Here is a 23,458-nt window from a genome sequence, read left to right on the forward strand (position 1 = left end):
ACCATGTAACAGAACACATCAAATATATGACATTTCAACACAGGTCAACACAAACTGATAGTAAGATAACAGGTCACTGAAGTAATTCACCAGCTCGGGTGACTCACTACACTCAAGAGCACAACTGGTTTCATCTCTCTTAGATAAGAGACCATTAGTAAACTAAGCATTATTCACTTGTTTTTAATAGACCAGCAAAGCTACCAGTCACTGTGTTGCTGTGTTGTACTCTATGTTGTCTGCTTACATAGGGTACATAATGCTTCATATAGAGGCCTTTGTCTCTCTCATAGTCGACTGACTATACAGCTCCCTGCTCAGGAACACTCGTGACTGATCAAGAATGAGATATTCAGCCACCATGATTTCCACTGCCGCCCCGGGCAGATTAAAACTGCATGGGCCGAGCATGGGTTTAATTAGATCAAGACGATATATATTTGAAGACACCTTAAGAATGGACCGATGATTGCTGGGGGGCTAATGTATTGCCTATTTTAAATAATGAATAATTTTAATGAAGGGGCCTTTAGAATGCTTGGTGGGGGTGGGGGTGGGGGGGTGTTCTGAATGGTCTTTCCTCCTCTGGCGGGAGGGAAGCGTTGGCTGCTGCTGCCTCGTTATCGGGACCGGCCCCTCAGGCCTCAGCCTGGCCTGCGTAAGCCTCAGATGACCACCATAATTACTGTTATTATGAGTAGCTGGAGGGGGAACTTGTCCTGAAAAACACCCACTAAGCTGAGTGCCCTGTGTGGACTGTGTCTTGCCCTGCCACGCTCCCTTTACCCTGCCTTGCCTTTCCTTTCTTCGCCTGGCCTCTCTCATGAGGAACCGCTGGTCGCAGAGGGGGGTGAGGGTAAAGGAAGGAAGGAGGGGGAAGAGAGGGAGGGAGAAGGAACGGCCACCAATCCGCCTAATGTGACGCCTGTCAGCTCGTCTCTTACCAGCTGTCACCTCCCAAATGCACTGGGGTTCATTATTTTAATTGACACCTCACTTTCCTATTCTATTCTATTTCAATTTTTCGCCTTTCCTCTCTCTCCATCCATCCATCCATCCCTCTACCTCTTTTCCCAATCTTCCTTCTTCCTCCTCTCTCTTTCTTGTTCCCTTCTTTTTCATTGTCCTTGTCGTCGTCTGCCCGGGCCTCTGTCAGCTGCTATAACACTCTGGGTTCTGCCCACTTTTGAACATGACACTGGAGATGGCAGATAAAGCATAAAGCAAGTGTTTTAGAGGGTCTTTATGGCTTTACCCTTGTGTACCGGAGTTGTTCTAGTCCCCATTATCTGATGATAGAGTGGACATTTTGGGCCATGGAGACTTTCCTGTGAACACAGTGAGGAGTAAACCTTTCTAAGGACAAAACTGCTTTGTGATTTTTTTAAAGGAACAGAACATGCTTGTTGACTGACTTTAATAGGTACTGTGCTACCGATGTCGGTAGACACCCATGCATTTAGTAACTATTGCTGAGCATCAGTAGCTTACGTGTCTATCAGACGAACCACATTGAAATGAATAGAATTCATTGTTTCTATGCTGACAGATTCATCATACCATGCTGCCATCACATGCAGAGCAGTGGATTATGTTGATGGCTTGAACAATGAATCCTTAAGGACCAGGGAAGTCAGTTGACAATTTGTTCTAGTTGTGATACTCGTCATGTCCATTGTAAATCATCACACTGCTTCCTCAGGATTCCAGATTGTTGTTTTTTCTGTCCCAGAATGCTGTGTGGCAGGGATGAATGGTGGTGATGTTCGATTATCATGTGTCTGTCCCTACCATTCCCGCTGACTGGCCTGTGGCAGGCCCACACACACACTCACACTCACACACACACTCTCACACACACACTCACACAGACTCACACACACACACACACACACACACACACACACACACACACACACACACACACACACACACACACACACACACACACACACACACAGGGTTTGTGATAGGCCCACACAGACAGGCACTGCGCGCCTGCGTCAGGAACACGGCTGATTTATGAACTGCTGAAACCCTGGATGACGTGTGCCCACAGAATCAATACAGACTGTGCTTATAGGCCTGGCCTGTCGCTGTGACGTGGTCCAGAGATATGCACACACACACACACACAAACAGATACACACACGCAGACATACACACACACCCACAGAAACACACACACGTACACACAGCACTGCGGAGGAGTGTATTGCTTTACTGTATCGACATGAAATGGATCCGATCCAGCATTGGTTGCTAGCTGCCAGTCAAAGGCGAGGAGGGTAAACTTTCATCATGGCTGTCAGGGACATCAGTGCTGCCTTGTTTGGCCGTTCATCTTCCTAATTGTGACAGAATACTTCAACATCATTAATTAAACATGCTTTCATTTGAAAGCGCTCACTGGGAGCCAGGGCTGGAGGCTGAGAGAGAGGGGAAAAGTCTGCCAATGTGCAGAGAAGGCTGTTTTATGTATGGGCATTTTCTCTGTGTGTTTGTGTGGGTGGCTGTGTGGTAGGTTTGTGTTTGTGTACATACTAGTGCTTTGCAAACATCTTGCAGCCCAGTAAGACAGAAAGGTATGACTATGAGCCATCATTTAAACAAATTCATTCAGAACATGAAATTATTTCAGTTATTTCATCAGATGGACGGTTACTTCACCATTTTTATTTTTCATATTGCTGCTCTGTGGGGGAAAGAGAGAGGTTGAATTAAACATGAGTACAGAGGGAGGGAGAGGGGGATTGGGAGTCCTCTCACTGTTCAATTAAAGTCTGTCTGTAACGGTCAAGATGAAATGATCGCAGTCTTTTTATAGAGACACACTGCTCGTCTAAGAATACTGGCCTGAGGGACCTATCAATGAAAACAGTAGGACCAATGGGAAACAGAAGGAGACATTCTAACAATAGTATGGTATTTTAAAGGGGCAATCTGGGATTGGTACATCCATTTTTGGACATTTAAATGATTATATAAAGCCATTGTTTCTTGAAGAATCCGCCTCCTATTGCCAGATGATTATGATGTAGTGTTTTAGGGTGGCAGAGTTCACTCTATTGATGCTGGACTGGTGTTGAGGACTCTCATCTAATTCATGGCCATTACTGAACAGGAATAAGTCAATCTGATGGCTATGGTTAGAGTAATTATGCCACAGCACAGTGAATTGTATCATTATCTTTATTCATTGTATTTATTTAATCAATTTCATGCTTTTAGTGTTGCACTGGAGGATACTGTGAAGGAATAAATCACCGTTTGCCTCATTAGGTTTCCTCTCCAGTTGGAGGTGGTCTACATGTTGTTGTCAGAAAAACCTCACAGTGTTCTAGTTTTCCTACTCTACAAGAAATAGCAAGGCAATATTTGATTTGTTGCTCTCTATCTCATCTCAGTCTTTTAGATTCAGAGTGGACAATTAGGTTAGACAGTGACATTTGTGATATTTTTATTTCACCTTCATTTAACTAGGCAAGTCAATTAAGAACAAATTCTTATTTTCAATGACGGCCTAGGAACATTTACATTTACATTTAAGTCATTTAGCAGACGCTCTTATCCAGAGCGACTTACAAATTGGTGCTTTCACCTTATGACATCCAGTGGAACAGCCACTTTACAATAGTGCATCTAGGTCTTTTAAGGGGGGGGGGGAGGGGGAGAAGGATTACTTTATCCAAGAACAGTGGGTTAACTGCCTGTTCAGGGGCAGAACGACAGATTTGCACCTTGTCAGCTCGGGGGTTTGAACTTGCAACCTTCCGGTTACTAGTCCAACACTCTAACCACCCTGCTGCCCCATTGACTGAGAGATTGTTGTTTGGTCGGTTCTACAGCTGATGAACGAGAGATTAGTTAGGAGATGACTGACTGAGGTGAAATAGCTTTAGGGCTTTTTAAGTTTGAAGGAACGCAAGCAGGAGAAATATTGCAAGTGGACAGTAGTCAACACCCACAACGCATGCAAGCAAACACACCCACACACATACACACGCATACACACGCACGCACGCACGCACGCACGCGCGCGCACACACACACACACACACACACACACACTCTCTCCTTTCTGAAACCCTGACCTTTCCAGTCTTCTGATAACCATTGACATTTTCCATTTTCCCTCCTGAGTCTGCATGCTCAGATGGTGAAGCTGATCGGGTGTGGATGGGGGGGAGGAGGGTGGAGGCTTCATGGGAGAGACAGGTTCTCCGTGAGGGCTTGGGAATCCATCTTGACCCCACTCTCACTTGAGAGGTCAGCAGGCAGACAGCATATCTCTGTGGACATAGCCACAGACAAAAGCATAGAGCAACATACAGTAACATGGGCCAGACAGACAGTGTACTCCAGCACATCTCTCTCAGCAAGCCACCTCTTTCATTTACTGCCATTCTGTCGAATTGTCACTCTTAGCAATTGTAAATACGGTATGTTTAAAGGTAGTGATTTACCCCTTATAGTAGGTATGCATATATATTAATTGATGCAGACATGTACTATGTCCAGGCAGTGTAGTGTATGCTGCCAGTCTGTGTAAAGATGGTGGATGAAATGAACAGGCTACACCTGGTTGTTTTTACCACCTCTGAGAGGAGACAGATAGCTCTGCTCCTTTACTTAGGGAGCCTTCTAGTGGCAGACAGAAGAAGAGCAGTGTGGTCCACGTCCACACACCACTCACAGCCCTGCTGGTACCATAGTGACTCACAGTCCTGCTGGTACCATAGTGCAACACAGCCCTGTTGGTACCATAGTGAAACACAGCCCTGCTGGTACCATAGTGAAACACAGCCCTGCTGGTACCATAGTGCAACACAGCCCTGTTGGTACCATAGTGAAACACAGTCCTGCTGGTACCATAGAGAAACACAGTCCTGTTGGTACCATAGTGAAACACAGTCCTGTTGATACCATAGTGAAACACAGCCCTGTTGGTACCATAGAGAAACACAGTCCTGCTGGTACCATAGTGAAACACAGCCCTGTTGATACCATAGTGCAACACAGCCCTGTTGGTACCATAGTGAAACACAGTCCTGCTGGTACCATAGTGAAACACAGCCCTGCTGGTACCATAGTGAAACACAGCCCTGTTGGTACCATAGTGAAACACAGCCCTGTTGGTACCATAGAGAAACACAGTCCTGCTGGTACCATAGTGAAACACAGCCCTGTTGATACCATAGTGAAACACAGCCCTGCTGGTACCATAGTGAAACACAGCCCTGTTGGTACCATAGTGAAACACAGCCCTGTTGGTACCATAGAGAAACACAGTCCTGCTGGTACCATAGAGAAACACAGTCCTGTTGGTACCATAGAGAAACACAGTCCTGTTGGTACCATAGTGAAACACAGTCCTGTTGATACCATAGTGAAACACAGCCCTGTTGGTACCATAGTGAAACACAGCCCTGTTGGTACCATAGAGAAACACAGTCCTGCTGGTACCATAGTGAAACACAGCCCTGCTGGTACCATAGTGAAACACAGTCCTGTTGGTACCATAGTGAAACACAGCCCTGTTGCTACCATAGAGAAACACAGCCCTGTTGGTACCATAGAGAAACACAGTCCTGTTGGTACCATAGTGAAACACAGCCCTGCTGGTACCATAGTGACTCACAGTCCTGCTGGTACCATAGTGAAACACAGTCCTGTTGGTACCATAGAGAAACACAGTCCTGCTGGTACCATAGTGCAACACAGCCCTGCTGGTACCATAGTGAAACACAGCCCTGCTGGTACCATAGTGAAACACAGCCCTGCTGGTACCATAGTGAAACACAGTCCTGTTGGTACCATAGTGACTCACAGTCCTGCTGGTACCATAGTGACACACAGTCCTGTTGGTACCATAGAGAAACACAGTCCTGCTGGTACCATAGTGCAACACAGCCCTGTTGGTACCATAGTGCAACACAGCCCTGCTGGTACCATAGTGAAACACAGCCCTGCTGGTACCATAGTGAAACACAGCCCTGCTGGTACCATAGTGAAACACAGCCCTGCTGGTACCATAGTGCAACACAGCCCTGTTGGTACCATAGTGCAACACAGCCCTGCTGGTACCATAGTGAAACACAGCCCTGCTGGTACCATAGTGAAACACAGCCCTGCTGGTACCATAGTGCAACACAGCCCTGTTGGTACCATAGTGAAACACAGCCCTGTTGGTACCATAGAGAAACACAGTCCTGCTGGTACCATAGAGAAACACAGTCCTGTTGGTACCATAGTGAAACACAGTCCTGTTGATACCATAGTGAAACACAGTCCTGCTGGTACCATAGTGAAACACAGCCCTGTTGGTACCATAGAGAAACACAGTCCTGCTGGTACCATAGTGAAACACAGCCCTGCTGGTACCATAGTGAAACACAGCCCTGCTGGTACCATAGTGAAACACAGCCCTGTTGGTACCATAGTGCAACACAGCCCTGCTGGTACCATAGTGAAACACAGCCCTGCTGGTACCATAGTGAAACACAGTCCTGTTGGTACCATAGAGAAACACAGTCCTGTTGGTACCATAGTGAAACACAGCCCTGCTGGTACCATAGTGAAACACAGCCCTGCTGGTACCATAGTGAAACACAGCCCTGCTGGTACCGTAGTGAAACACAGCCCTGCTGGTACCATAGTGAAACACAGCCCTGTTGGTACCATAGAGAAACACAGCCCTGCTCGTACCATAGTGAAACACAGCCCTGTTGGTACCATAGTGAAACACAGCCCTGTTGGTACCATAGTGAAACACAGTCCTGTTGGTACCATAGTGAAACACAGCCCTGTTGGTACCATAGTGAAACACAGCCCTGCTGGTACCATAGAGAACACAGCCCTGTTGATACCATAGTGAAACACAGCCCTGCTGGTACCATAGTGAAACACAGCCCTGCTGGTACCATAGAGAAACACAGCCCTGTTGATACCATAGTGAAACACAGCCCTGCTGGTACCATAGTGAAACACAGCCCTGCTGGTACCATAGAGAAACACAGCCCTGTTGATACCATAGTGAAACACAGCCCTGCTGGTACCATAGTGAAACACAGCCCTGTTGGTACCATAGAGAAACACAGCCCTGTTGGTACCATAGTGAAACACAGCCCTGTTGGTACCATAGAGAAACACAGCCCTGCTGGTACCATAGTGAAACACAGCCCTGTTGGTACCATAGTGAAACACAGCCCTATTGGTACCATAGAGAAACACAGCCCTGTTGGTACCATAGAGAAACACAGTCCTGTTGGTACCATAGTGAAACACAGCCCTGCTGGTACCATAGTGAAACACAGCCCTGCTGGTACCATAGTGAAACACAGTCCTGCTGGTACCATAGTGAAACACAGCCCTGTTGGTACCATAGAGAAACACAGTCCTGTTGGTACCATAGTGAAACACAGCCCTGTTGGTACCATAGTGAAACACAGCCCTGTTGGTACCATAGTGAAACACAGCCCTGCTGGTACCATAGTGAAACACAGTCCTGCTGGTACCATAGTGAAACACAGCCCTGCTGGTACCATAGTGAAACACAGCCCTGTTGGTACCATAGAGAAACACAGCTGTGCTGGTACCATAGTGAAACACAGCCCTGCTGGTACCATAGTGAAACACAGCCCTGCTGGTACCATAGTGAAACACAGCCCTGTTGGTACCATAGAGAAACACAGTCCTGTTGGTACCATAGTGAAACACAGCCCTGTTGGTACCATAGTGAAACACAGCCCTGTTGGTACCATAGTGAAACACAGCCCTGTTGGTACCATAGTGAAACACAGCCCTGCTGGTACCATAGTGAAACACAGCCCTGTTGGTACCATAGAGAAACACAGCTGTGCTGGTACCATAGTGAAACACAGCCCTGCTGGTACCATAGTGAAACACAGCCCTGCTGGTACCATAGAGAAACACAGCTGTGCTGGTACCATAGTGAAACACAGCCCTGCTGGTACCATAGTGAAACACAGCCCTGCTGGTACCATAGTGAAACACAGCCCTGCTGGTACCATAGTGAAACACAGCCCTGTTGGTACCATAGTGAAACACAGCCCTGCTGGTACCATAGTGAAACACAGCCCTGTTGGTACCATAGTGAAACACAGCCCTGCTGGTACCATAGTGAAACACAGCCCTGCTGGTACCATAGTGAAACACAGCCCTGCTTGTACCATAGAGAAACACAGCCCTGCTGGTACCATAGTGAAACACAGCCCTGTTGGTACCATAGAGAAACACAGCCCTGCTGGTACCATAGTGAAACACAGCCCTGCTGGTACCATAGTGAAACACAGCCCTGTTGGTACCATAGTGAAACACAGCCCTGTTGGTACCATAGTGAAACACAGCCCTGTTGGTACCATAGAGAAACACAGCCCTGCTGGTACCATAGTGAAACACAGCCCTGTTGGTACCATAGTGAAACACAGCCCTATTGGTACCATAGAGAAACACAGCCCTGTTGGTACCATAGAGAAACACAGTCCTGTTGGTACCATAGTGAAACACAGCCCTGCTGGTACCATAGTGAAACACAGCCCTGCTGGTACCATAGTGAAACACAGTCCTGCTGGTACCATAGTGAAACACAGCCCTGTTGGTACCATAGAGAAACACAGTCCTGTTGGTACCATAGTGAAACACAGCCCTGTTGGTACCATAGTGAAACACAGCCCTGTTGGTACCATAGTGAAACACAGCCCTGCTGGTACCATAGTGAAACACAGTCCTGCTGGTACCATAGTGAAACACAGCCCTGCTGGTACCATAGTGAAACACAGCCCTGTTGGTACCATAGAGAAACACAGCTGTGCTGGTACCATAGTGAAACACAGCCCTGCTGGTACCATAGTGAAACACAGCCCTGCTGGTACCATAGTGAAACACAGCCCTGTTGGTACCATAGAGAAACACAGTCCTGTTGGTACCATAGTGAAACACAGCCCTGTTGGTACCATAGTGAAACACAGCCCTGTTGGTACCATAGTGAAACACAGCCCTGTTGGTACCATAGTGAAACACAGCCCTGCTGGTACCATAGTGAAACACAGTCCTGCTGGTACCATAGTGAAACACAGCCCTGCTGGTACCATAGTGAAACACAGCCCTGCTGGTACCATAGTGAAACACAGCCCTGCTGGTACCATAGTGAAACACAGCCCTGTTGGTACCATAGTGAAACACAGCCCTGCTGGTACCATAGTGAAACACAGCCCTGTTGGTACCATAGTGAAACACAGCCCTGCTGGTACCATAGTGAAACACAGCCCTGCTGGTACCATAGTGAAACACAGCCCTGCTTGTACCATAGAGAAACACAGCCCTGCTGGTACCATAGTGAAACACAGCCCTGTTGGTACCATAGAGAAACACAGCCCTGCTGGTACCATAGTGAAACACAGCCCTGCTGGTACCATAGTGAAACACAGCCCTGTTGGTACCATAGTGAAACACAGCCCTGTTGGTACCATAGTGAAACACAGCCCTGTTGGTACCATAGAGAAACACAGCCCTGCTGGTACCATAGTGAAACACAGCCCTGTTGGTACCATAGTGAAACACAGCCCTATTGGTACCATAGAGAAACACAGCCCTGTTGGTACCATAGAGAAACACAGTCCTGTTGGTACCATAGTGAAACACAGCCCTGCTGGTACCATAGTGAAACACAGCCCTGCTGGTACCATAGTGAAACACAGTCCTGCTGGTACCATAGTGAAACACAGCCCTGTTGGTACCATAGAGAAACACAGTCCTGTTGGTACCATAGTGAAACACAGCCCTGTTGGTACCATAGTGAAACACAGCCCTGTTGGTACCATAGTGAAACACAGCCCTGCTGGTACCATAGTGAAACACAGTCCTGCTGGTACCATAGTGAAACACAGCCCTGCTGGTACCATAGTGAAACACAGCCCTGTTGGTACCATAGAGAAACACAGCTGTGCTGGTACCATAGTGAAACACAGCCCTGCTGGTACCATAGTGAAACACAGCCCTGCTGGTACCATAGTGAAACACAGCCCTGTTGGTACCATAGAGAAACACAGTCCTGTTGGTACCATAGTGAAACACAGCCCTGTTGGTACCATAGTGAAACACAGCCCTGTTGGTACCATAGTGAAACACAGCCCTGTTGGTACCATAGTGAAACACAGCCCTGCTGGTACCATAGTGAAACACAGTCCTGCTGGTACCATAGTGAAACACAGCCCTGCTGGTACCATAGTGAAACACAGCCCTGTTGGTACCATAGAGAAACACAGCTGTGCTGGTACCATAGTGAAACACAGCCCTGCTGGTACCATAGTGAAACACAGCCCTGCTGGTACCATAGTGAAACACAGCCCTGCTGGTACCATAGTGAAACACAGCCCTGTTGGTACCATAGTGAAACACAGCCCTGCTGGTACCATAGTGAAACACAGCCCTGTTGGTACCATAGTGAAACACAGCCCTGCTGGTACCATAGTGAAACACAGCCCTGCTGGTACCATAGTGAAACACAGCCCTGCTTGTACCATAGAGAAACACAGCCCTGCTGGTACCATAGTGAAACACAGCCCTGTTGGTACCATAGAGAAACACAGCCCTGCTGGTACCATAGTGAAACACAGCCCTGCTGGTACCATAGTGAAACACAGCCCTGTTGGTACCATAGTGAAACACAATCCCAAATATACAGTGTTGTCCTCACTAGATCACACTATTGTTTGAAAGGGGCTGTAGTGGACATGTTTCTCTCTCAAAGATGCTCCACTTCACCGTTTGTCAGACATGATAGACATGATTTCACTGTGGAGTACACACCACAGGAGGTTGGTAGCACCTTAATTGGGGAGGAAGGGCTTGTGTTAATGGTCAGAGTGGAATCAGTGGAATGGTATCAAATGCCATTCCATTTACTCTATTCAAGCCATTATTATGAGCCGTCCTCCCCTCAGCAGCCTCCACTGATACACACACCATTTAACTGTATAAGACCACAGGAGGAACAGTTGAAGGAATGTTATCTTCAAACAACCTTTGGTGTTTGCGTTTGTAGATGGGTGTGTGGATTTGTATGTGTGTCTGGGTAAGCATGTATCTGTGAATGTACGGGGGTGACAGGTGTTGCTTGCATGTTCCTCTGAGTGCATATACCATGGAACATCATTTTGCACTCTGTGGTACTGGCTGATGTTGGTGTGTGGCATGTCACAGCCACCTCTCCAGTGGAGCAGCGGGCGAGGGGGGAGGGAGCAGAGAGCTAAGTGCCTATGGGGGTGTGAGGGGTGAGGAGCAAGGCCAAACTGGCCACCACTACCTTGTTAGCACCCTTTCAGCAGCCGTTAGGGGAGTCTTTCAATTTTGCTGCTTGTTTGCTAACTGTTATTCAAAATCTACCGTAGCATTGATTTAGTAAGTTAGAAACGATGGTTGTGGTGTGACAGTGACCCATAAATAAGACTATACCGGCATAGCTTGTCTGGTGTTAATAAATCGTTTTTGTTCCTTATCACTGAGATGATCCACATTGATATTAGACGTCATTTTATTGCTCTTCAGCTGGAGTAGATCATTATTGTACCATTTTCCCCCCGGTAAGGTTGTGATGATAGTATTAGTTTGCCTGACCAGGAAGATTATTATCTTTTTATGAAAATGTGTTATTGTTTTAGCCACTAAGTAAACATCATAATCTGCTCTTCAGGAGTGCAAAGAAAAATGAACTCTCCTGGAAGTCTGTGTTAATTATTTCCCTGAAATTATATTCAAAATCAATGAGATGATAGTTTTATTATCGTGGGTGCTGCCAGGCTCAGTAAGATCCAGGTTTTTATGGCACAGACGTGGGCTATTAAAGAGACGGTCATATTTCAGATGGAACAGGTTGAAGACTGTAGAAAGAAGAAAGTACAGTGGTAGACTGCAGTCACTTCACTTCTCATCCAAATAGTATTTGTTTTATTCCAGCACTGTCCATTAATGTTAACTTTGCCTCTTTCCTTTGCAGTGCCACCGCTAACAATCAGATGTTGTGCTAGCGTCAGTATTGTGTAAGATTTTACATCAGTAGTTTGTTACTAACTGTTCTTTTTCTTCTCTATTGTCTCTACAGTGCTCAGTATCCGTGGTTCTCAGGAGGAGGAGCCTCCAGATGCCCAACTCATGCGATTGGACAACATGCTTCTGGCGGAAGGCGTGTCCGGACCGGAGAAAGGGGGCGGGTCTGCGGTGGCGGCGGCTGCAGCAGCAGCTGCAGCGGGAGGAGGAGTGGGCTCGGACACCAACTCGGCAGAACACTCAGACTACCGGGCCAAGCTGACTCAGATCCGCGGGATCTACCACACAGAGCTGGAGAAGTATGAACAGGTGAGGACAGACCACGCCCCCCATAACCGCTTTCTCCCTTCCCATAAACCCCTTCGGCTCTAAGAAGACCCTCACAACTCCTCTCACTTCGTATAGGCAACCCCTCTCTCCCTTAAGTCCTGTCTGCTCTGAGTTCTGCCATCTCACTACAAGCCGCTTGTAACTGTCCTCTCTCCGCTCCAATAGACAACCCCACCGCCGTCTCACTACACTCACACTGCACGCACGTTTTGTTATACGCAGATAATTATTCTCAAATCAAACCCACCAAAGCACCTCCTGAGTAACCACGCTTTCAGAAATCACTTTTCAGCTGGCAAACATTTTATCAGTCACACACTCATCCTTCGCCAAAGAGAGCATCCTGTCATATATATTACCGCCTGTCATCATCTCAGGCAGACTCGTCATCACTACCTGTCACAGTGTTACTTATGCACCTGAGTATACCCATGTCACCACTATGTGTACTACTGATACAGTGTGTAAGGGCGGAACGGCTGTTGCACTGAACTGTGTCTCGTTTCAACTGGCGCGACCCCGGTGCTGACAGTCAACAGACTCCCCTGTCCCCAAACACAGCAGACACTTCCCAGTGACTGATTCTGACAGAGAGAGAGACAGAGAGAGAGAGAGAGAGAGAGAGAGAGAACGAGAGAGACACAGTGAAAAGACAGAGAGAGAAGTGAGGAAGCAGAAAGATAGTTCAAACCTGGTGAACAGGAAAGAAAGCCTCCTGTCATTTTAGACATCTTCATTTTTTTCTTAACTGTTGAAGAAAAGTCTCCTCAATATACAAAGAAAGTCTCAGCTTAGTTGTATAACTAATCCACTGCTTTTGTGTCTGCCACAAACAACACTGCAATACTTGTATTACTACTACTACTCTTTAGTACTTGTAGTACAACTACTAGATTTCGTCATTGTCGAATGAGAACCTATTTTCTCCAAAACAGAAACTTTTCAGGAAATGGAAAAAACAGATTTCTTCCCCCATTAACAAACATACAATTATGAGGCTATTTTGAATCGATCTTCTATAGTCTCAAAATCTTCAATATTATAATAATTAAAATTGACAAAAGTTTTGTTTTCCAATAGCGACATACTACTACTTATGAAACTAACATTACTTACAATGCTTGCAGTGTCTTACTTCTCTGCCTTATTCAAGTCAGTGAGATTGCTATCTGCCTCATATGAGTGCGCCTGTCTGTCTCTTTAGGCATGTAATGAGTTTACCACCCATGTGATGAACCTGCTGAGGGAGCAGAGCCGCACACGGCCCATCTCGCCCAAAGAGATAGAACGCATGGTGGGGATCATCCACCGTAAGTTCAGCTCCATCCAGATGCAGCTCAAACAGAGCACCTGCGAGGCCGTCATGATCCTACGCTCCCGCTTCCTCGATGCCAGGTCTGTGTGTGTGTGTGTGTGTGTGTGTGTGTGTGTGTGTGTGTGTGTGTGTGTGTGTGTGCGTGCGTGCGTGCGTGCGTGTGTGTGTGTGTGTCTTTCTCTAACTTATTGTTATGAAAACAGGCAAAACCTTTGTTATGATGCAGTTACATTATTTGGACAGCAATTGCCTTGTGATAGTAAATATGTTCTCTTTCTCTCTCCCCCCTTTCTCTTCTCTCCCCCTTTCTCTTCTCTTCTCCCCCCCTCTCTCTCCGTCTCCCCCTCCCTCTCTCTGTCTCTCTCTCTCTCTCTCTCTCTGCAGACGAAAGAGGAGGAACTTCAACAAGCAGGCAACAGAGATCCTAAATGAGTATTTCTACTCCCACTTGTCCAACCCCTATCCCAGTGAAGAGGCCAAGGAAGAGCTGGCCAAAAAGTGCTCCATCACAATGTCACAGGTATGTGCCGCCAGTCGCAAGCCTCGTATCCATCCTGTGTGTGATGAAGCGAACTCTAATCTTCTGTTGTGCGTGTACATGTATGGAAAACACAGTATGGCTCCTATCACAGGAAGTCAGCTAGCATAGGGTCATACAGATCCAATGTTTAATTCTGCATTCTGTAATGGAATCACATAGGCTGTCTTATGATCGCTTTCTCAAACAATTGTTTCAACAAAACAAAAGGCGATTTACTATAGACATTTCTTCTCACATAATTTGTACTTTAAATGTTTCACAGGTATCGAACTGGTTTGGAAACAAGAGAATCCGATACAAGAAAAACATTGGCAAGTTCCAAGAGGAAGCAAACATGTACGCCGCGAAGACAGCCGTCAGTGCAACCAGTGTATCAGCCCATGGCAGCCAGGCCAACTCCCCCTCCACCCCCAACTCTGCAGGTCAGTATCAATACCAGCCAGCCATAGTGGATGTGACCAGTATGGTACCAAGTCAGTACTGTTAATGTTAGTTTGGCTGCGTACCCCCAATTCAACATGAGCACAGATCATCATTTACCAAGAGCTGAAGCATTATATATGTTACATTGGGAGGGATCCACATTGCAGTAGTATGGACAAATCAATTCAGAAATAAAACATTTTTGGGCAGAAAGGTGTAGAGCACTGTCATCTCAACCCTGGGCCCCAACTCAAGAATACAGTCGCTGTCTCTGTTCCTTTTGACTAACAAAATGCTGTCTGTACCCCCCCCCCCCTTTTCTGAACTAACCCAATAACTTCTGGCCCAGTGGTACGGTCCGTCTCTCTCTCTCTCTCTCTCTCTCTCTCTCTCTCTCTCTCTCTCTCTCTCTCTCTCTCTCTCTCTCTGATTAACACACCATTTCGGACTCAGTCTTGGTTAGAGAAATAGTTCATCCATCCTGTGACTTGTCTGGTTGACCTCTTGTGTGTCATTAAGCTATTGACGGGGTGCTCCAGCCTAGTCCTTTGTCATCATGGTGACCCTTCAGCTGTATTGGATTATGGCCTTGTCTTGTGTTTTTTTCTGCCTTCAAATCAAGTTAGGCTGCGTTCTCTTTTAACATCTGTGGAGTTTGGCTCCATTAAAAGGACAAAGAGGATTCTTTCAGTCTTCCTGTCGATCAATTAGCACTTCCTTAATGATCCAACCAGTCCGGTAGCAAGGAACTTAAACAACAAGACAATCCATCTATTCTGTTTCAGTTTCATCCCGGTTTTAACCCCTAACCTTATTCTTAGTAATATGATTGGCATCACAATTACCACAGGAGTAACAGTTGGTGTAATGTTGATCATTAGTACAGTATAGTTTTCTTAGAATACCCCTTAGCCAGATTTTTCAATTACATTTCCATAGGTACATACAGTATAGTAGACGGTGGCTGGTCACTGATGTGGTTCCCTGTTCACTACACCATATTTTGCTTTCAACCCTCTCCTACTAACCCAACTGACTGCACTTTTTCTGCTGCATGATCGTGTTAACCCCTCTTTCCTTTTCTTCTCTTCTCTCTCTTCCTCCCTTCCCCCTCTCTCTCTTCCTCCCTTACCCCTTTCTCTCTTTCACTCTCTGGCCTCCCAGGTTCTGCTGGCTCTTTTAACATGTCAAACTCCGGAGACTTGTTTATGAGTGTGCAGGCTCTGAATGGGGACTCATACCAGGGGGCCGGGGTTGGGGCCAATGTTCAGTCCCAGGTAGGACCCTCGCAGAGACTAGTACGTTATCTACGTAATCCATACATTAGTACACTAGTTGTCATGTAGATAGATACCTAGCTAGCAGTCATACACTAGTAGCCTATTAGTGGACTGTTGAAGACAGTCATTGAACCTCTGCGGGCAGCCTTATGAGGTCTAGTATTAAAAGACTGAATATCCCTGCTCAGTTGTTCAAGCACTGCCCGGGCTTCAAGGTTTCATTGAAATCTGAATCCCAATCTCTTGACCTAGTCCGTGAGACAGAGGTCATATGTGATTTTAGCCGTACACTGATGTGGCGGCCATTATCAGGCTCATGAATGAATAGACGACTGCAGACAGATTTGGAAACAATACAAGACTCGTCAACACTGCTGACAACAGTTGTCATAGCCACTGGTGTACAACAGTCCTCTGACCTTGCCCTGTTGGACAACGATGACTAGCACAGAGTTTTTTTGATAGTTTTGTGATTGGGAGAAAGTCTCATTCACCATAGGTTGGAAGAGGACGGAAGAGTCACCACCTGCTTCGTCTCTCCATCCATCCCCCCTTTATTTTTAAATCAACTCTCCAAATGCTTGAGGTGTTTCATGAATATGCATAGTATTAACCCTTGGGGTGGACAAGAGATCTCCTGGGTTGACCTTGTCAGGAGGTCATTTGGCTGCACACTCATTCCGAGCCACTGAGGAGAGGAGTTTTGAGTCGTAGAAGCAATTTGATTTGTTTCATTTTCATTCCTTTTTGAATTGTAATAGGATATTCATATAAGTTCCCTTGTGATGATATTTGTGGTTGTTTGTCGTTGTTCTGTTGTGATATCTATTGTGTTGAACCTGTTTTACAGGCCAAATCATTCTAAACGGTTGCTGTGGTAACCTTTCCCAGTGCATGATACCCTTTTGCTATCAGACTGACCTTTCTTATGCATGAAGGTCTTTTTCATCTAGAGCTTTTGTCTGTCTGACCCGCCCTTTTCTCTACGTGTGTCTGTGTGTGCGTTCGTTCCAGGTGGATACTCTTCGCCATGTTATCAGCCAGACAGGAGGATACAGTGACAGCATCGCAGCCAGCCAGATGTACAGTCCACAGGGCATCAACGTAAGAACACCACCAAACAACAACTTGCTTTAATTTCATCACAATATTGCCTAGTCTTACTTTGGTCTCTTTGAAAGAAAAATAACTATTTCTATACTATACTTCTATAGCTATTCTTCTTTTGTTCCAATGCAATGTGTTCATACATTTAACCAACAATACCATAGAAAGCTGCCTTTATTAGGGTTTCAGTTTGTCCCCTTGCCCAATTATTTGGAAGCCAATGTGTGTGGGATGCCACTTAGTTAGCAGTGGCCTGTTGGTGGCTGGGCTGTTGTCCAGGCGACAGCCCTTGTGTACTGGTAATGCCCCGGGCGCCAGGTGAAGAGGCAGGAGTCAGACAGAACGAGAGGCGGCCGGGCCAGGCGTACGGACACGCTCAGAGCCTGCCTGTCTGGGGACATTAGTGTTAGCGAGGCACCTGCAGCCGACAGGAACAAGGCCACAGGTGACACCCTGCCTGTCCAACACTCAGCTCACGTGGCACCAAATGAAAAGAAACACAGACCTAATTTCTTCCCCATTCCAAGAGCCCCCCAAAAAATAATCACCCCAGAGTACAAGCTTCAGTCAAATCTATCTACCACCCTAAAAAAGAATGCCATGTTCTGATGGGGTTTTGGCAGGGCAAGGCTGGGAACACTGGAGGGTGTGTGTGTAGTGTTAAGATCTACAGTGACAGGCTGTGTTGTAGAGAGGGGAATCAATAAGGCAGTCACAGCAGGGTGAGAGGGGGTCTGGGCCAGCAGTCTGAGTGCATCGGTCGCGTCATTCGTCCAACAACCACAATGACACTGACAGCAGCGAGCCCTGTAATGTCCAACCCAAGATGCTAAAAAAGGAAGTGATGGTGGACTGAAGACGTTCTACTGAGCTTCCTCGGTAAACTATGCTGTAACTAAGCTACATGAGGGCTGATGAAAATGTGCATTGTTAAGATCACTGTCTGTTATTCAGTGGTTTCTGTGAGGCAGCCTTTGACAAACCAATACGGGCATTCACATTTGCAGCACATCAGTCGTCAACACCTAACTGTGTGTAGATATTATGACCCTCTGCCCCCATACCTCAAAATCTGAGCCGAATCCAAATGAACTTTTTATGCAATTATGTTTTCAAACAATGTATTCAAATATCGAAATATGATTTCCTTGTAAGACACTTCATTTATATTGTAGAATCATATTATTATTTTGATGTTTAGACTTTTCTATAGAAGCTTTTAATCTTGAATGGATCTTTTATTGTGCAGCTAAACAATTTCCACTCATTCTGAGGTTTCTAATGGCTGAGCTGAGGCAGTGAGCAGCCTTGAACATCTTTTATCCTTGAACAGTAATTACAGCTGTGAAATAGGCGAAAGGTGTCACCAAAGCTGAAGATTTTAAAAATGGTTTTTGCCCTCCTCGGTTCTAAATGTGATGAAAGACTTGCTCTATGTGAAATAACAGGGTTTGAAAATAAGAGGGTGCCAAAGCCCAACTCCAACAGCTTTCACTGATGGCATGGAAATTGCTGTTAATGTCCCAAATGCTCTTTAAATCGACCTATCTTCCCGGGATTGGAAATGGCCTCCTATTTTACGCGCCCATTATATTTTCATCCCAATAGCCGATGTGATAATCTGCTATAATTGATTCTCCCATCAACCATCTTGTAGGTTTTGTGTGTGAGAGGTCGGTGCGTTCTCAATAACATGTCTCTATTGTCTCTACATGAGGCCATTTTGAGACAGATGGGAGATGAAGTCTTGATAGAGGAATTGTACTATAGTGTATTTTGAAGATGCGCAATCCGCCAGAGTGCAAAAGGGTACATTTCAGTGAAAGAGTTTCATGTTAGCTACCGATGCAGCTAAGAAAATATACATATGTGTTGTTATTTCCGTATCTTTTAGGACATTTGACCTGAGGCAGACAACAAATTGTCTCACAATTGAATCTCTAGATTGAAGAATATATATTTTTGAAGGACTTTTGTCTTTGACTCCACAGACAAACGGTGGCTGGCAGGATGCTCCGACCCCCTCGTCAGTGAACTCGCTCACAGAAGGACCCGGAAGTGTTCACTCGGATACCTCCAACTGATTATTTTACCCTCCACACCTTCCATTCCCACAACCCATCGATGAACTGGCAGAGCCAATCACAGTGTTAAACATAGAGGCATACTACACAGTGTCCTGTAGATTTCAGGGGTGCATAACTAAAACAACCTTTCCTAAGCTACAGTACTATGGGACATTGGAGATACATACAGTAATAGGAATGTCACAACAAAAATCTAAACAATGCAAAAAGGATGAATACAAATGTTTGTTCAGATTTCACAGGATATTTAGAGGACTCCGGTTGCTTACTCACCTGTGATGGTTTCACTCATATTGATGATATTCAGTGATAAGATCAATTCAGACAACCCAATCTGTATACTTCAATTTAAATGCTTCATTCTACCTCTCGGCAACTAAAAAGTCAAACAAATCATATGAAAGAACATGAATTTGTTTTCTGACTAAAACATGAACTTTGCCATTGTATGAAAGAAGCACTTCGTCATGCTTTGTTTTGTGGTCCCTCACCCATTCTATGGTACGACATTTAGGCTTTTAATGTTGCTCCCTTGTTTACAGTGTGTGCTTTAGAGACTGTGTTCGCTTTACCCTCTCCCACAGAGAAATAACCAGGAAGACTTAGAAGACTTGTTGGGAAAGCAGGTCAGCCTAGTGAACTCTGAGGACCCTTCACCCTGACTAGCAGGTCTTCAATCTGGGTGGAAGGAAAACACGCTGGTTTGAGAATGCACATTGGCTGATCTAAGGGCTTTAATGGAAATTGAGTAAACAATTTAATAGACATTGTAGATGTGTGTCTTCCTGGTTTATAAACTTATGCCCTGCGACCCCTTTGATATCTTATCAGAATGTGGGAGCGCTGTGGGCCCACAAGCAGTCACAGGGCTCTCTTCCAATATCCATACTAGTGTACCACTTAGAATGCATGCCCAATACATGCTTCATTCTAAGTATGCTAGTGTCGATATTGGAACAGGGGAACAGAGTGTGTGCTATTGATTGTCTGAGGGCCTGTGAACAAGAGGAGCGCCCTCCTTTTAAACAACCACCTCATTGAGTATCCATGTGTCTCATCAGAGGTAATCGTGTGAAGTTACAGTTATGTTGTGTAAAAAAAAAATCATAAATACAATAAACACCTGTCATCAAAAACCCATACGAGCTTGATTCACGTTAGTCACCTAATGTTACTGTTAACCAAAACCTTTATACTTATTGATCTATTGTTGACATTTTATGTGTACTTTCAAGAGGTCCTAACCCATCTAGCTATATTCACTCATGTACTTACATGTTGGATTTTTTACTGTACCTTTTGCTAATTTTCCCAATTCTGGTGGGGGATGATAACCAACTGAACAATGCTGCCTAATTGAAAAACAATGTTGTTGATACAGTCCAATTCAGAAGAAACCATTTCTGTTGAAAAATCTTTCAAGGATCTGTGTAGTAACTGAGTTTGTTTTTAAGTACATTGCATCAGAATCCAGTTAAACAGGGAAGTCGTTACGTTAATAGGATTTAAAACATAAATCTGCGGATGCAGGTAACACCAGGACTGAACTTACAGTAGCCATGATGCACAGGTCATGCATGAGATGCTTTGTACTCCATGATTATGTTGAACAGACACAATGTGTTCAAGGTAACACCAGGACTGAACTTACAGTAGCCATGATGCACAGGTCATGCATGAGATGCTTTGTACTCCATGATTATGTTGAACAGACACAATGTGTTCAAGTCAGTGTTCAATACTGTTCAATACTGTTCGATGCTGTTCAATACTGTTCAATGCTGTTCAATGCCCTCTTATACAATGGAACTGTACTGTTCTTTAAACCCAGATTTCTGTTTCTCTTTCCAGGCATTTTTGGGGCAGTTTAATATGTATTACAGTATATGACAGCATTCTTTCTTCCACTGTATTAAGAACCAAAAACCTACATTATAATGTCACCTGTATCCTTGCTTTTCACTTCTTCAACTGACTTGTATGAATCCTCAGAATTCATAAGCATATTGAATGTTGATGTGCTGAAAGGTCTAATGTAGCAAAACTAGAGGTGGGAAAATTCTTTCAGACAAACAAAGATGATATTTGGACATTTGATATACTGTATAGTACTTGTCCTTTTGTTGTGTGGACTATATAGTTATTCTTTAGTATTTGGTTATTTACTTTTTATGGTATGCTATTGTATGTCATGGTTCCCATATTCTTGTCAATTAGCTCTCTCATGATGTGATTATGTGAACATTGCCACATTGTACTTGACTTGCTTTGTTGAACAATAATTTATGCAGTTTCAACATTAAACTTATTATACTATGTAATACACCAAGACAAATCAGTGGCATTTTATTATTGAACATTTGAACATTTGAGAAAACAAGAATAATACACTGATGGTTGCCAGTTGGCAAAATTGTATATATTTTTACATGAGATATAGATTGAATGCACATATTGTAAATTCAGCTTCACAAACAATGTAAGTTCAAGTTTTTAAAAAAAAGCTCACTTTTCATTTCCCCTCTTCATTGTTTTGTTGTGCCGAAGTAGAAGTATTCATAATTTATTCATTTTGAATAACTCTCAATAAAACTGTAACTCCCCTATGAAATACAAGTGAATCTCAACTACTTGATAGTCTGTACAGGGGCCCTGAGCTCAACAACCCATTTGCTCCACATCCAGATTTTAAAATATGCTTTTTTTGCCAATAAATGCAATATGATAATGACGCATATAAAATAGCTTTTTAGTTTTGATAGCTGAAAAAAGAGGTTCAGGATTCAGTCATTTGTAAAAAAAAAAATAATAATAATACAAAAAAAAGTTTCCTTTGTTGCATGTAATGTGTTCTTTAATAAAATACTGCAGTGTTTTTTAACCATTTGTCACACATTTACATATTTTTTCCGATAGTAGTCTGGTTCACTTGGTCTTGTAAAAGTCATGACAGGAGACAGGTATACTGATAACAAAACCATATTTGTATTCTATTTATAACATTCTATCTGATATGTACAATCAGACATAGGCATGGTCCTGGAATGACCAGACCACCTGGCCGTGCTGCTGTTCCAGTTTCAACTGTTCTGCCTGCGGTTATGGAACCCTGACCTGTTCACCGGATGTGCTACCTGTCCCAGACCTGCTGTTTTCGACTCTCTAGAGACAGCAGGAGCGGTAGAGATACTCTGAATGATCGGCTATGAAAAGCCAACTGACATTTCCTCCTGAGGTGCTGACCTGTTGCACCCTCGACAACTACTGTGATTATTATTATTTGACCCTGCTGGTCATCTGTGAACATTTGAACATCTTGGCCATGTTCTGTTATAATCTTCACCCGGCACAGCCAGAAGAGGACTGGCCACCCCTCATAGCCTGGTTCCTCTCTAGGTTTCTTCCTAGGTTCTGGCCTTTCTAGGGAGTTTTTCCTAGCCACTGGTGCTTCTACACCTGCATTGCTTGCTGTTTGGGGTTTTAGGCTGGGTTTCTGTACAGCACGTTGTGACATTATCTGATGTAAGAAGGGCTTTATAAATACATTTGATTGATTAATTGAAACATGTACAGGTAACTAACTACCTGCTTAAAGGAGTCACCGACATAAAGTGTCTTAATAGGGCGTTGGTCCACCGCGTGCTGCCAGAACAGCTTCAATGCTCCTTGGCATAGGTTTTACAACTGTCTGGAACTCTTGGAGTGATGCGACACCATTCTGTAACGAGAAATTCCATTATGTGATGTTTTGTTGAGGGTGGTGGAAAATACTATCTCAGGCACCGCTCCAGAATCTGCCATAAGTGTTCACACACACCCTTAATTTAAAAAAAACTAAGGTCGATGTCCGCAGAAATCCAGTTAGCATAATAAAATAATCTCCATAAAAATCTGTCGATTTAAGATAGAGATATCCATTTTTTTGCATTGGGTGCCTCTAAATCCACCGCATCCACCTATGTGGCACTTCTGCATCTGCAGTGAAAGAGCTAGAGAGGTGTTTGTCAGATCTTGAGACATCCCGCAAATCGGTCTCCTCGCAAAATCGTCGGTAGCGTCTATGGAATGATGAGACTCTCATGATGGTGTTCTCCGTTTTGCTCAAAGACCTCCACAAGTGTCAGGAGACTTGTCTGAATTCGGTACAGCCGATCTGCCAACTTCTGTCTGTACCGTTCTAACAGTTTGGGCTACACACTAATATGAGCCTCTCACGAACATGTACAGTACAAGTCAAAGATTGGACACACTTGTTTTTTTGTTGTTTTTTTCACCTTTATTTAACCAGGTAGGCTAGTTGAGAACAAGT

General features: G+C 44.8%; 1 protein-coding gene across 2 annotated transcripts in view; it reads left to right on the top strand.

The window, feature by feature from the left end:
• LOC115114485 (pre-B-cell leukemia transcription factor 1-like) overlaps positions 1 to 21,474 on the top strand; it is a 66,514-nt gene extending 45,040 nt beyond the window's left edge. The window contains exons 3-9 of one of the 2 annotated variants that reach the window (XM_029642749.2): positions 12,122 to 12,375; positions 13,601 to 13,791; positions 14,096 to 14,231; positions 14,515 to 14,674; positions 15,840 to 15,952; positions 16,970 to 17,059; positions 19,054 to 21,474. In XM_029642749.2, coding sequence (XP_029498609.1) covers positions 12,122 to 12,375; positions 13,601 to 13,791; positions 14,096 to 14,231; positions 14,515 to 14,674; positions 15,840 to 15,952; positions 16,970 to 17,059; positions 19,054 to 19,146 — 1,037 coding nt within the window. In that variant the 3' untranslated portion in view covers positions 19,147 to 21,474. The remainder of the gene's footprint in view (positions 1 to 12,121; positions 12,376 to 13,600; positions 13,792 to 14,095; positions 14,232 to 14,514; positions 14,675 to 15,839; positions 15,953 to 16,969; positions 17,060 to 19,053) is intronic. The other variant, XM_029642750.2, reaches the window with a different exon arrangement.
• The last annotated feature ends 1,984 nt before the right edge of the window (positions 21,475 to 23,458 follow it).

Source organism: Oncorhynchus nerka, linkage group LG9b (genome assembly GCF_034236695.1).
Source record: "Oncorhynchus nerka isolate Pitt River linkage group LG9b, Oner_Uvic_2.0, whole genome shotgun sequence".
In the NCBI taxonomy this organism is placed as follows: Eukaryota; Metazoa; Chordata; class Actinopteri; order Salmoniformes; family Salmonidae; genus Oncorhynchus; species Oncorhynchus nerka.